Here is a 13,721-nt window from a genome sequence, read left to right on the forward strand (position 1 = left end):
TCCTAAAGATGACAGAGACATGGTAACCTGTCAATTCAAAATGTCTTTCAAGGCAGACCCACAGGTAACCCCTGGGGATCTCTGCCTTAGTTCAATATCTCTGGCCCTGTGAGAGTTCAAACAGCATAGAGAGGAAAAATCTTCATGTCAACTATTTTTATGTCCCTCTTCCGGCATTCAAATTAATAAGACAAGGCCTTCTGCACGTACTTCTCCGTGGATGGATGGGGGGCGGGAATTAACAAAGCTTTTGTTTTCTGATGGGGGAAAGGGAGCAATTCCCAAGCCTGGGTTCACAAGTGCAGAGCAAACGTTTTCAAAGTTATACATCAAAACTAACATATTTCCTTATAGCGTGGAATACAGACATTACAAGTGAGATTAATGCACGCAGCAATTTCACTCCTTTCATAAAGTCTAAATACTTTCTCAGAAGACTAACACCTCTTTTGAACAAAACTAACCTAAAGGTGACCAGGTTTGGTTTCCAGCTATGAGTGAGCCAGTTCTTAGCTAATGCCGATGGCCTTGGCCAGTGCAGGCACTTGATTTACTAGTGTCACAGTCCCAGCCAAGAGCAAGGCTCAAGATTTAGTGCATACATTGCATACACGCATATGCATGGCTACACCACATCAGGCAATCTGCTTACCAACTGCCACCCCACCCATCCCTTGTGATTCATTATCTGTCCAGCTCTCCTAGACGTCCTAAATAGTAGCAAACAATTTTAGTGGCGACTTCTGCTTAAACCTCAGAATGTCTCAGTGCCACGTCTGGAAAAAGCTGCCTGAAATGTATTTCTCCCTTGGGATTAAAACAGGAAATAGCCGGCATAGCTTTGCCCATAGGAAAGAGCTGAGTGGGAACAGCTGAGAGGCCTTAGTACTGATTTCCTTTGCTTTTAGCCTGGTTCTCTGCAGGCTAGTAACGCTGGAGGGCAAGGGGAGCGCGAATGGTTATTAGTCACTGCAGTAAGACAGGACTCTTTCCTGGAAGAGCGTTTCAAATGGATTTCTCTCGATTTCAGCCCTGGGGTTGCTGCAGCAGTTGTCAAATTAAAAAGTGAGCCAGCAAAGCTGAGAGAAATGGTACAAGCAAATCAGCACTTTTTCTGCTCTCCAGATTTTGGGCAATGTTCTGCTCTCCGTTTCACCTGTGTGAATCCCCCATCAGCCCACTGGCTTCACTGGTATGGGGGATTCACTGCAGTATAACAGCAGAGATTGGCCCTCGGCATGTGCACTGTGGTCAGGGCCCCCTCTCAGTCCCCATCTACAGCCTCCTCCACCTGCAGTTCTGCTGCAGCCACACCTGGAATGATGAACCAGTTCCCTGATCCTACAGTGAGATGTGAATGGGGAGAGGATTGCAGGACTGGACCTTAAGGGCTCAGTCCCAGATCCTCAGAGGTATTTAGGAGCCTCGCTTCCATAGCTCAGGGGATCCGGGTCTCAGCCTCCATCCCAGGGCCAAGCATTCCACCAGCAGATGACAAAACCCTGCAACTGTTGAGAGCTGGATCCAAACACCCCCCTTGTGGCTTGCAGGAGTCTCTGGAGCTGGGGCTTTCTTTGGCCTCACTGCAGAGATGGAAATCAACAAGGATGTCTGGAGCTGGATTCAAAACATACAGAGTTTGGAGTGTCTTGGACTACCCTGTCATCTGGAGTATGGGGTAAATCTCGGAGGAAGGGTAAGGAAAGGGGAAATGTATTGAGGGTTGTACCACTAGGAGTAGTGGGATGAAATTAATAAAACCTTGGATGGAAAGATCAGGATAAACTCCATGGACTGTGGGATCATCTCTCAAGTGAAGAAGATGAGGAGCCCCAATGCTTAGAATGTCTAAACTAGACTGCACTGAACCCTGGCACCTCAGGGACATCCCGAGTTCCCACCCTCTCTCCAGGAGGTGGGCTAGATGGGATGTAATAAGCCTCTTCCACCTCTAATTACGATAGTCTTCAAATGTGGACAATAATGAATGCAAATAAGACATCAACAGAGCTGGTCAAGGCCTTTGCCCTATGATGAAGACTAATGGGGGCAGGAACAAGAACATAAACCACACCTGAGCCCAGCAGTTTTTGGCTTCTGCTCTATCCAAAGTGTGTGTGTGTGTGTGTGTGTGTGTGTGTATATATGTATGTGTATATATATATATATATTAGAGAGAGAGAGAGCGAGAGAGCTGGAGGGCAATTGCAGTCTTTGTCACATGAAAAAGCACAAGAGAGGTAGGGGATATTCATGAGTCAACTAAGGTGTTATAAATATGGGGGAGATTTTTAAAGTCCTTTTATCTCTGCAAAGAAGAAGCTCCTTACTAGACCCTGGAGTCTTAACCAACCTGTTGCAAAACTCAAAAGCTCTCCTCTTTGGCCCCTTGTTAGGAGAGAGTGGGGTGGGGACAGTGTGTATGGGGGAACATATCTGTGAATGGGTGTATCTATGGGGGAAGTGCATACTGGCACGTGGGCCACATGTGTGTGCATGTAGAGGCACATGCAGGTGGCTAGGTATGTCTGCGGGGGCATGCACACACCTTTTCAATTGTTCCTCCTTGCTGGATTGAAATACCAAATCAGAACCTCTCTCCAAGCTGGGACGACAGGGCTTTTTGAAGCTTTCCCTTGGTTTTAAACACTCCCTCTCACACCTGTGTTTTAAATAGAGCCGATCTGAAGCAAACTGTGGTCACTTTAATAAATAGCTGCAACACAATTAAATGAATAGTCAAAATGCTCTTAATACACCTCCTTTGTGCCATGCCAATGGAAACGGAACAAGGCCACTTCCACACGCACCCTCCGCCAACCTACTTTCCCTGCCTCTTTACGTTCTCTCTCTTTTATTCCAAGGCTTTTGCTACAACTCAGAGTTCTCCCCAACCGTTCAACACTCAGTTCTGCCATAGGCCTTGCTCCTCACAGGACACTGCTGTTAGTAACTTACAGTAACTTCTCCTCTAATAGGGGAGCTCTCAGACTCTCCTCTTCAGTGACTCTAAACCTGGTCTCTGTTTAGTGACCTGATTATCCCCCTCCCACAACTCTTTGTGGTCAGATCCCACAACAATTTGCACCCATAACCTACAATCCTTTGCAGCTGTTTGGTTCTGAATGGGTGATGAGTGTGTGGGAGATGGATTTTGGGCGAGGCTGGGAGTTAGGATTGAGGGAGAGTTTGGTGTGGGTCTTGGGTGTTATTAGCTAAAAGCTGATCGTTTTGTTTTGTTTTTGTCCGGGGGGATTTGGGCAGTGACCCCCGCCCCCGCCCCCGACGCATGGTGACCTAGACAAGAGAGGGAAAAGGTAGCTTTAAGTAATTTGAACCCTTCACAATATAAAACGCACCCCAGCATCAAATGCTATGAGGCAGTACTTGAGAGCGAGGGAAGGAAAGGATTGGAACCTGTGCCTAGCAGAAATGATCAAAGGCTGATGACACATCAAGGGGGACCAGATAAACTGCAAAGAAACCCAGCAGCCTCGTTATTTTTTCTTTTTTTCTTTTTCTTCAATTAACCAGTTACCATGAGGCAATCTGGCAGTACAGAATGCAGTTCAGTTCCATATGTCAGCTCACGGCTTTGAGGACACAGAACGGAAGTGAAAGATGAAACGTTTGCTAATGGACACAGCAAATAAACAAGGTCTGGCAAAAGGCAACGGAGCTGCACTTAGCTTTTCGGTAAGTTTTATGTGCTCTGGGATACGGATTAACGGTCTTTGCTCGATATTTGTGTGCGTTTCCCCTGCCTTGGAACTGGAGCGCTTTGATAAATGCACGGCCTAGTTTCACTGTAACTCTGGCTAGTGCCTTTGCATCTTGCACCTCCCTGCAATTCATACAGCACCGGTCTTCGGTAAGGGCTGCTCCTTCTCCCACTGAAGTAAATGGCAAAACTCTAACCCAGTGGTTGGGGCACTGGGAGTGAGGGCATAATGGGTGTGTTAGCGGGTAAGACCACTTGTATCCTAGCTGTTTACACACCCAAAGCACAGCTGACTCTTCTGACCGGAGGCATCAAGGGGACTAATATAAAAAGCCATGCAAATTCCAGTGTCAGTGCAGGCACACAACATGTCAAACTAGCATCCGAACCCCTTCTTCAGAACCAGATTCCATATAACTCCCGTAGTGGAAGAATCCCAGGAGATTCAGAGCTTGGGTGATTATTCAAACCTACAGAGGCTCCACCAGGTCTCTCCCAGGGCTCTGTCCCCATAAAATACTTCTCCATTCCCACCTGGTGGTTTCCCTCTCCATCGACTTTGCTGGATGGAACTACTGTCCCTTTCAGTGGCTAGAGGGGGCCATAAGATGGGTTGGTGACCCCCAAATTCCTGGCCCTTGTAGGGTAAAGCGAGATAAACAGCCCTCTTCATGATGCACAGGGAGGTAGAAATGAACACAGAGCCCCCATCAATCACATACCCAGCCCCAGACCGTCATTCAGGCTTGATGCATCCAGCACCAGTCACTGGAGTTTATGCAGACCTGAATTCTGAGGAAGGGAAGTGTAGGGAGTGGTGAGTGACTGCCTCGGGCCAACGCTTAGAGGAGGGTTGGCCTGTCCCAGGACTTTGCAGGGCATTGGCAGGGGAGTGAACGGGAGAAGAAGGCACAGATGCAGGATCTCCAGACACGTATCATGCTTCCTTCACTAGGCCCATGTTCTTGAGGCTACAGAGACTTTTAGTTCAGAATCTCTTTGCTTTTGTGGGTTTATTTCTCAGAAGGGATTTATTATTATTATTGTCAGGAGGGTTTTATAGTACTGCAAACCCCAACCATTTAAATAGCGTGAGTCAGGCCCCCCAAAAGCACCCAATATTAACTGGGTTTTTAAAATTGCCTTCTGGTTTTCAAACCTTTATGGTGCACTTGCTTCATGATTATAAAGCTCTTCTCGGCAACCAAGCGGGCTAGAATCTTTATTTTGAAAAAAATGAAACTGAGACTCTCATGAGTCCAGCAACTGGGGATTTAAGCAAAACACCAATTATTACGTAGCCAGAGCTAAAACCGTGCGAGGTGGCAGTGCCGGATCCGCTTGCAATGGGAACTACGTTTTGACTTGCTGGTGATCCTGTGAAGCTGTCACTAGACCAGGGGTGGGCAAACTTTTTGGCCCGAGGGCCACATCAGGGAATAGAAATTGTATGGCGGGGTTGGGGTGCAGGAGGGGGTGCGGGCTCTGGGGTAGGGCTGGGGATGAGGAGTTTGGGGTGTAGGACGGTGCTCTGGGCTGGGACCGAGGGGTTTGGAGGGCGGGAGGGGGATCAGGGCTGGGGCAGGGGTGCAGGAAGCGATGCAGGTTCCGTCTGGCGGTGCAGGCTCTGGGGTGGGACTGGGGATGAGGATGAGAGGTTTGGGGTGCAGGAGGGGGCTCCGGGCTGGGATCAAGGGATTTGGAAGGCAGAAAGGGGATCAGGGCAGGGGGTTGGGGCATGGGGAGAGGCTCAGGGGTGTAAGCTCCGGGTGGCGCTTACCTCAAGTGGCTCCCAGAAGCAGTGGCATGTCCCTTCTCTGGCTCCTGTGCGGAGGCGCGGCCAGGCGGCTCTGCGCGCTGCCCCATCCACAGGCACTGCCCCTGCAGCTCCCATTGGAGCGCATAGGAGCCGGAGCGGGGCCATGCCATGGCTTCTGGAAGCCGTGTAGGGTGGCCAATTCCCTGCCTCCCCGGGAAGAGCAGCCAATCATAGCTGCTGCCAGTGGAGCTCTGCCCCGCCTGTGAGCAATGGAGACAGGATATTTCCTCTGGTCCTTCCCCTGCCTCCCTGCAACACCCAGCCTGGGAAGATGGGGAGGGGGGTAAAGAGCCCCCAGAGCTGGAAGAGGAGCAGAGGTGGAGGGAAAGGGGCAGACTTGATGGGAAATTGGGAGCAGAATGGGGCCTGGGCAGATGGGGCTGAGAGCGCCTGCAACAGGGGCCAGAATCCCCATGATACGTTTGGGAATGTTGTCACATACAAAGGGGAAGGGGCCAGAGACGGGGCCAGCTGGGCCTAGGGAGGGGACCTGTATCTACGATACTGGGCCTGAGCATGCTCCATCATCCCCATGCCCGCCCCCTTCCCCAAACCTGCACCGAACTGACCTGCTAAGGTCACAGGGACGGGGGGTAGGGCAAACACCTTTGGGCTGTCTGTACCGTGAATGCAGCATAGGGACGGGGGAGTTGCTGAACCTGCTTCAGAGTTTGGGACCCCACCAGGCAGCCTCGGTCGATAGCATGAAGGTGCCTGAAAATGGCCGTATGCCGGCTTCCAGCTGCCCTTGCACGGGTTCGAGGGTGCAGCCGGCATGTTGCTATTCCAGTCCCCTGCAGTGCGATCCCTGCAGGTGCTGCCCCGCTAAGCGAGTGACTCATGACCCACCTGCCAGAGCATCATGGCCAGCCAGTATAAATGAGATGGGCCCAGTTGTGCAGCCAATGGAGGGTGCCCCACAGAATTAATGGGAGTCAATTTGGGGATTATCCTCATGGGTCTGGCCTACCCCTGGGGGTGGGGTGAAGAAAGCTCTTCCCTCCCAGAGCATGGGTTGGGATCCTTGGGGTTCAAGCCTTGGCTATCAGCCCCATTCAGCTTTAAGGTGTTCCTCAACTGAGCTGAGGAAAGTGTTGCCCCCTGGGCCGCCTTAGGGCACTCACCAGGGTCGGTTGCACTTTGGAGACTGGGAGGAGAGGGCAGGACTAAGGTTGGGGGTTGGAGGGACAGGGAGATGGCAGATCTGGGGGAGAGGAGAATTGATGTGGGGCAGAATTAATCCTGGGGTATGGAAGACAGGCAGATGTGGGGGCAGAACTGATGTGAAGTCTGGGGGCAAATGTAAATGGTGGCTGGGGGGATGGTATTGATGTATGGGAGAAGACTTGATCTGTTGGGCTCTGTGCAGGGCAGGCAGAATTGATGTAGTGGGCTGTGTGTGTTGGAGGCAGGCTTGCCAACTCCGACTGAAGCTATTCCGGGAGATTTCCCCCCCGCCCCAACATGACATCATGTCATTTTCTTAAAATAGCCTATTAAAATCTCCTGGATTGCTTTCACTAGTTTGTTACCGGGAGATCGATGCTGATTCTGGGAGACTCCAGGCCAATCCTAGTGGGAGAACTGATGTGGGGGGCTGGGGACCAGAATTGATGTTGGGGTGAGAACTCATGTGGGCGAAGGAGGAGTTAGGGGGCAGAATTGATGTTGGGGGGGAGAAGTGATGAGTGGGGGCAGAATGATGTGGAGAACCGAGGCAGGGGAAGAACCGATATTAGGGGTGTGAGGGCAGCAGAATTATTTGCTGGGCTGGGGGGGTGTGTAGATGTGAGGGTAGGAGGCATATAATTAATTGGAATTTTGGGGATAAGCTGAATGCTCTGTGCCGTCAGATAGCAGCAGGAGCTCCTGAAGCAGGGGTCAAAATCCCCTTTCCCGTACATTTGGGAGAGGTGGCGAGGCAGCTTGTCAGTTACACACAAGGTGGGGGTGGGCAGGGGGAGTTAAATAATCAAAAGGGAGGCTGAAAAACTCAATAGAACATTTAAAAAATGGATTTTTTGGAGTCAATGTCATGAATTTGGGGATGACGCATGATTTTTGAACAGTTGGGGCTGCTAATACTGCACCCTCCCCCAAAACCTGCCAACTAATTCCCATGTGCTTATTTCATAGGGCGGTCAGGAAACGTGAATCAACAGAAGGGCTCAGGGAAGCCATGTGGCAGCGTTTGCTATGATACTCCATTGGTTACAGCTTTCTTCAGCCACGCGCTGCAAACCACTGCACCAAGCGGAAGCCAGGCTGTTTAAATAGTGTGTGCAGTGCATTTGCAGCCTGAGAGACTCTGGAGGTCCCTGCCCCCTGAAAGGAACAGGCCCTGGGAGAGCTGTCACAGACTGGGTGAGGGCAGGAGGGACCCCAATGCCCACCCTGCCAGCGCTAACCCAGCCCAGCCAGGGGCATAGCCAGTATAGGTGCTGAGGGTGGTACTGCACCCCCTGGCTTGAAACAGTAATAACCCAAATACATGGTTTCCACCCTTCAGCACCCGCACTATAAAAACGGTTCTAGCATCACTGATAGCCAGGTGAACAGAGGCAGGCCACACCCCTCCCACACATGCTTCCCTCGTGTGGGCAGGCAGGAGCAGTGGTGCAGGCTCTCACCTAGTCAACGCCAGCCTACCAGAGTAGGGGTGGGTTGGGTGGCTCTTGCCTCCCAGGGTCCTCCCCACCACCCTCCCTCGGAGCGGCTTTCTCTCCCGTTTTCCCCCATGAACAGCCTCAGCCCCTGCAGGACTAATGGGCTAGTACCCTCTTTTGCATTAGACTGGAGAAGGAACGGCCCAGTGCCTGCTCCCTTCATACGGAAAGGAGGGGGATGTTATTTGATACTAAAGCACACTTTTTTTCTTGATATAACACTGCCTATAGACAAACATATTGTTCCCACCCCCCAACACAGGCTTACAAAGCATCTGGAGTAATGCCAGCTTCCAGTACTCAAAACCCATTAGACAAGGCCCCACCAAACAAGGATTTATTAATAAAATGTGTTTTTAATTTGCCTTCTTAAGATAGGAGGGAACCAGAACTTCCTTGCTGGGAAAAATTTTGCATTTCTAAATCTAAATGAAAAGTTAGAAACTCAACATTTTCTGAGGGAAGGAAACTAAAAAAAAAAGCCAAACAAACCCAAAGGGCATTTCTGGAAAAATTCCAGGTGCCATGTGGCCAGCCTGCCTGGTGACTTAGTGTTCAAAGGTCCACCTCTCACATTTGGTACCCCTTGTTTAAACTACTGCATAGACTGATGGCGAAAGTGGTACTTGAACTAGAAAAATCAGTATACTGTGCCTGCCTATTCTTAACAGCTCATGAATGTACTGCCTTCTAGTGGTCATTACCTGCTCTTTCAATTCAGTTTTTGGTTGTTAAATGCCATAGGATGAAACAGGGGTGTTTTTTAAAGTAGCCTCTAAACAGATATTTCCTACGTTTTGAAATGCTAGGAACCGAACTGTAGGGTGGATGGATATGAATGCCCCAAAGAGTCCCAGTGAAATGGACTTTCAACACAACTGTACCCAACAGGAATTGCCATAGATTGTTTAATATATTATATACAGCATATGCAATAAAACTGATCTGCAATTTCCTGCCTAAACATTCAGATCAAGGCAAAACGCTTTCCAATATAACCCTTCTCTATACAAAACTTTAGGCAAAACTATACATTTAGTCTATGAATTTTAGCCCTTGCAACATTTGAAACCCCAGGATTTTCATTGCTGAAAACTCAACTGTCACACTCAGAGCTCTGTCTCCTTCACCCGTACACTTAATAGGAAGTCAAGACAGGACAGTAGCGTGTGCTGAAATAAGCTCAAAAAAAATTCCAGTCATTTGAGCACCACAAGGGTGGTTTAATACATGTGGACCAGTGAAACATTGTGCGTCTCTTACAGCTTCATTTAGTACTGCACCGGTTCTCCTCGCTAACATCTAAAGTAATTGCACTGCACATTTCAGTGGAATGAGAAAGCAAGCTTTAGTCTCACGCAGGTTTAGGCTTTGGCTGCTTTCTTCTCTGGCTCTTCTTTCTTAGGATCCTGTTTCAACTTGTAGTCTGCCAGAGCAGCCCTGATTGCATCTTCAGCTAGCACTGAAAAGCGAAAGAGAGAACGAGCACTTTGAAACTGGTTTGTAAGTAAAGGGGGAAAATGATCCACTTTCTAAAAATGGGTCAAAGACACTGAGACTATACAGCAGGGCCACCAGCAGAAACAGAGAAGGCTAGATTTTCTTGCAGGTCCCAACTGGGATACAGGAGAAGTGTTTCTACAGCAAAGCTTGCCCTGGCTCCAGCCTGCACTGTTCCTTAGTTGAGGAAATGCTTTTAATTGTCCGAGGAATTAACTGACGTTTTAGACAGACACCCCCGCCTTCCCCTTCTTCCATTTGCCAACCGACTGCACATCTCTCATTCAACATCCTTAATCTGGGTTATGTTCCTTTTCCTTTCAAGGGAGCTAACAAAGGAGTTTTTTTTAAAAAAACGGGGCCTATGCCATCTTTTCTGCTTTGCCATATCAGCATCAGAAACGTCAACTCTGGTCATCATTTGCTTCTGAACTTACACTTACGTTGAGGGGGAAGGGGTCCTGAATCTTTAAAGTTCATGACTAATATTTTGGAGAAAGGAAAATTGGTCAGACAAGACTCCTTCTGATTAAAAGCTCAGGTTTCCATTTTTGGCTCTTGGATGTCACTTTACTAGTTCTCTAGTCACCACAGACTCTTCCAGATGAAAGACCTGGTTTCTAATGTAAACATAAAAGCAGAATGTCTTCTAGGCTCTCATTGTACCTCCCAAAACAGTCAACCCCCGATTTGTTTCTTTTGCAGGTCACCTTTAGAAAGAGATCAGTAGAACTGGGCACTTGACTTGGAAGAACTTATGGCAGACTCAAAAGACAGGTAACACCAGGTACATCCTGATGCACCCATGTAAGTCCTCTGCAAATACCTAGAGACCTCAATAATAAGAGCTAGAGTCAAATTGCAGTAAGTTGTACCATGTTTCTGGGCTTCGTCTGACAACATAGATTTTAATTTTTAAAATAGTTCAGTGTTTAAACAATCGGTATTTAACTTGACTTACTAGAACAGTGTAGTTTAACTGGAGGAAGGCACAGCTCTTTAGCAATATCAGTATTTCTGATCTTCAAGGCTTCGTCAACCTGAAATTTATAAACCTGTTAATATACGATTGACTGCTTAGGTGGTGTACATGTGCCACAGATTTGTGAAAGGGGTGTTTGGAGGACTAGCCTTCAGGATGGGGGTTCAGAGAGAAACATAGGAAGAATTATTTTGTTATACTCAACGATCGTGCACAAGTAAAGGACTGTGTATAAACAAATTGACATAACCACCCCATCAACATCTTTCCCATTCTCCTTCCATCCCAAAATACCAGATTTAAGGAAAAGGTTTTCAAATGAACAGTTGCAGATGACCGAAGTCAAGGCACACACTAGTGTTCTAGGTTGTGACCTTACAAGGAACCTATATTGGCAGTTTGTGCATTTACAGCTGTATGGCACTATGTGCATAAGACTGACAACTTGATGTTTTAGACTGATGGGAAAAGGATAGGTAGAAACCTAAATAATCTCAGAAGAGCTTCTTATTTGTTGGAAGAAGTCATGGTGCTTGTGTGGAAGAGAATATACATACATTATTTCTGGCTATGTAAGCTATGGCCATTCTGAAAATCATCAAGCTACCCAAGTAAGAGCTGCCTTTCCAGAAATGGAAATTAAAACTACTGAACTAGAAGAGTCAAATTCCCATGATAGAGATGGAAGAGATTCTTAATCTCCCTCATTCTAGAAAAAAAATTCACGCTAGGTAAAATGTAAACGCCATACTATGCTTTTCAGACCACTATTCCACATCTGGTCTCTGATAATGGATGGTGTAGCATTAATAGCAATCGCTGGAGACTGCTGCCAGCTCCTGTGTAATATGCTCTTTCATAGGTGTGAAGTCAGTTTTACCGTTTTTCCTTTAATCCATTCTGTGGCCAATGAGCTTGAGGCAATTGCCGATCCACAGCCAAATGTTTTGAATCTTGCATCAATAATTTTTCCATTTTTATCCACTTCAACCTGCAAGAGTTTCAATGACATCAGTTCCGTTTATATCACATTCTTGTACTAATAACACTGAAGAGGACTCAACTGGATAATGGTTTAATTTGAGCCTAGTCATATAGAAGTCAGGGGCAAGATTCCCTTTTCACTGGTGTCCAGTGAAGCAGGATACGTAGGGCCTATGACTGAGGCAAGGAATGTTGTAAAACATTTACATTTTAGTTCTAGAAATAGTAAATAATTTTACTAATGGTTTAAGCCTGCAGTTACTGGTCAGAGGACATAATCCACTTACAATCTACTTAGTTGCAAAAGGTGAGTCAAAAGCAGTCTGCAGGTCTGACACCTGCCCCTGAATCCTCCTTTTATTTTTTGTGGTTTTACCAGAACATTTTCCTTTTTTAATTCCCCCACCCCCTTTATGTTGTGTGAAGAACCCACAAAAACAACAATGGGAAAAATGACAATACATAGGAAACAGTGAACGTTCACAAAGTGCTATCAGATGTATAAACAAGACAGAAACCTCACTCTAGCATAAGGTACCACTTGTAATACCATTAGATGAAAATTCTCTGACAGAAGTGTCATGATTAGGTGGCTCTCATTTAAGAGTAACAAACTCATATTCCATAGCTTCCATTTTGTAATGTTACTTTGTCTCATCATCAGCTGTTCTTTCTTGCAAACAACTTATGATTGTCAACATAATCAGTGTGGTCAATTCATAATATTAATTATACTAGAATTCTCTCTCAGTGACTAGAGCTTAACTTCAAGTCACTAGATAACAAAATTCAGCATTTTTTTAGCCACACAGAAATAAGCGGGGCATTGTTGTTATGTATTTGTAAGCTCACCTGTAGTTTCATAACATCGCCACAGGCAGGAGCACCCACTAATCCAGTGCCAACGTTCTTTGCACTCTTATCAAGGGAGCCCACATTTCTAGGATTCTCATAGTGATCCACTACCTACAAGAAGAAAGAAGAACAGGAGTACTTGTGGCACCTTAGAGACTAACAAATTCCTATAAGGGAATCTGATCTGCAATGACTATGGTGTCTACAGTCCCCAGCCAGGAAAGTGCTCATAAAGCCTGCACCGTTTAATACATGCATCAGACAACGCCCAGCGCATGGCAAGGCACACAGCTAATAACCCCCACAGCTGACCCATCCTCAAAGATAGGGGCTCTCAGCCAGTGCATGGGGGTTCATAAGCTCCCTTATCCCCCAACAGCCAGACCCCCTTCTCATCTCCCACTCTCAAGGTCCCCATACAACTTTCAGGATCCTGCCCCCAGCCTCTTCCTCACCCCCCCGATGCTGCTCACACTCCCCCAGACCCTTCCCCCTTCCACATCCTCCCAGCCCCCAATGCTGCTCCCTCTCCCCCAGTCCCGCCCCCAGCCCCAATGCTGCGCCCCCCCAGTCCCGCACCCGCCTCCCCCCCCCCACTCCTCCCCCCCCCCAGTCCCGCACCGACCTTCTTGTGATACCCCGCGGCGGGATCCGCCAGCCCCATGAGCCCGGGTCTCAGCAGCGCAGCAACAGCCCGACCCCCCGTTATCCGCAGCGCCGCCATCTTCCCCACATCCCCCCACCCCGCTGCGCACTGTTAGGAGAGCGTTACGTCACGCCCCGCCGCGCCCCACGTGACCCACACGTGCGCCGGCCCCGCCCCCTGGCGAGGCGGGCGCGAGGCCGTGATGCCGGGGTCGGAGGGCAGCCCGCAGGGCGCGTCCCCGCCCCGCCCCGCCCCCGCCCGTTCCATCCCTGCCGCTGCGGCGCCGCATTGTTGTGCTGCCCGGGGCCGGGGCCGCCCTTTGCTCGGAGCCTGGGAAACGGCCCCTCCCTCTGCGCACGTTGCAGGTTCACGGCGCTGCCCCCCCCCCCCGCCGCCGTCTTCAACCTCCCCCCTTCCACATGCGAGTGACAGGCCAGCCCCCGCCACCCCGGCGCCGGCAGACCTGGCCCGTTGCGCCGCGCACGTGTGCCCTCCGGGTTTGATTGTTGCGATTCACTCTAGCCTCGGTCCGGCGAAGAGTGAGGCAT

General features: G+C 48.9%; 1 protein-coding gene across 1 annotated transcript; it reads right to left on the bottom strand.

Moving 5' to 3' along the window:
• Positions 1-9,098: 9,098 nt before the first annotated feature.
• ISCU (iron-sulfur cluster assembly enzyme) lies at positions 9,099-13,300 on the bottom strand. The gene is made up of 5 exons (XM_034790947.1): positions 13,153-13,300; positions 12,525-12,638; positions 11,569-11,679; positions 10,668-10,746; positions 9,099-9,668 (listed from the first exon to the last, which is right to left on the bottom strand). Exons 1-5 carry the CDS (start codon positions 13,249-13,251, stop codon positions 9,571-9,573), a joined length of 501 nt encoding a protein of 166 aa, XP_034646838.1. The 5' UTR covers positions 13,252-13,300; the 3' UTR covers positions 9,099-9,570.
• Positions 13,301-13,721: the final 421 nt, after the last annotated feature.

This window comes from Trachemys scripta, chromosome 15 (assembly GCF_013100865.1).
Source record: "Trachemys scripta elegans isolate TJP31775 chromosome 15, CAS_Tse_1.0, whole genome shotgun sequence".
Lineage (NCBI taxonomy): Eukaryota > Metazoa > Chordata > Testudines > Emydidae > Trachemys > Trachemys scripta.

What these genes read in the sequence shown, in the direction of transcription:
- ISCU (XM_034790947.1), bottom strand. Translation starts at nt 13,251, where the DNA reads ATGGCGGCGCTGCGGATAACGGGGGGTCGGGCTGTTGCTGCGCTGCTG. An exon ending in CCGCGGGGTATCACAAGAAG is followed by an intron (nt 12,639 to 13,152) that starts GTCGGTGCGGGA and finishes TTCTTCTTGTAG; the next exon opens with GTAGTGGATCACTATGAGAA. An exon ending in AATGGATTAAAGGAAAAACG is followed by an intron (nt 10,747 to 11,568) that starts GTAAAACTGACT and finishes TATAAATTTCAG; the next exon opens with GTTGACGAAGCCTTGAAGAT.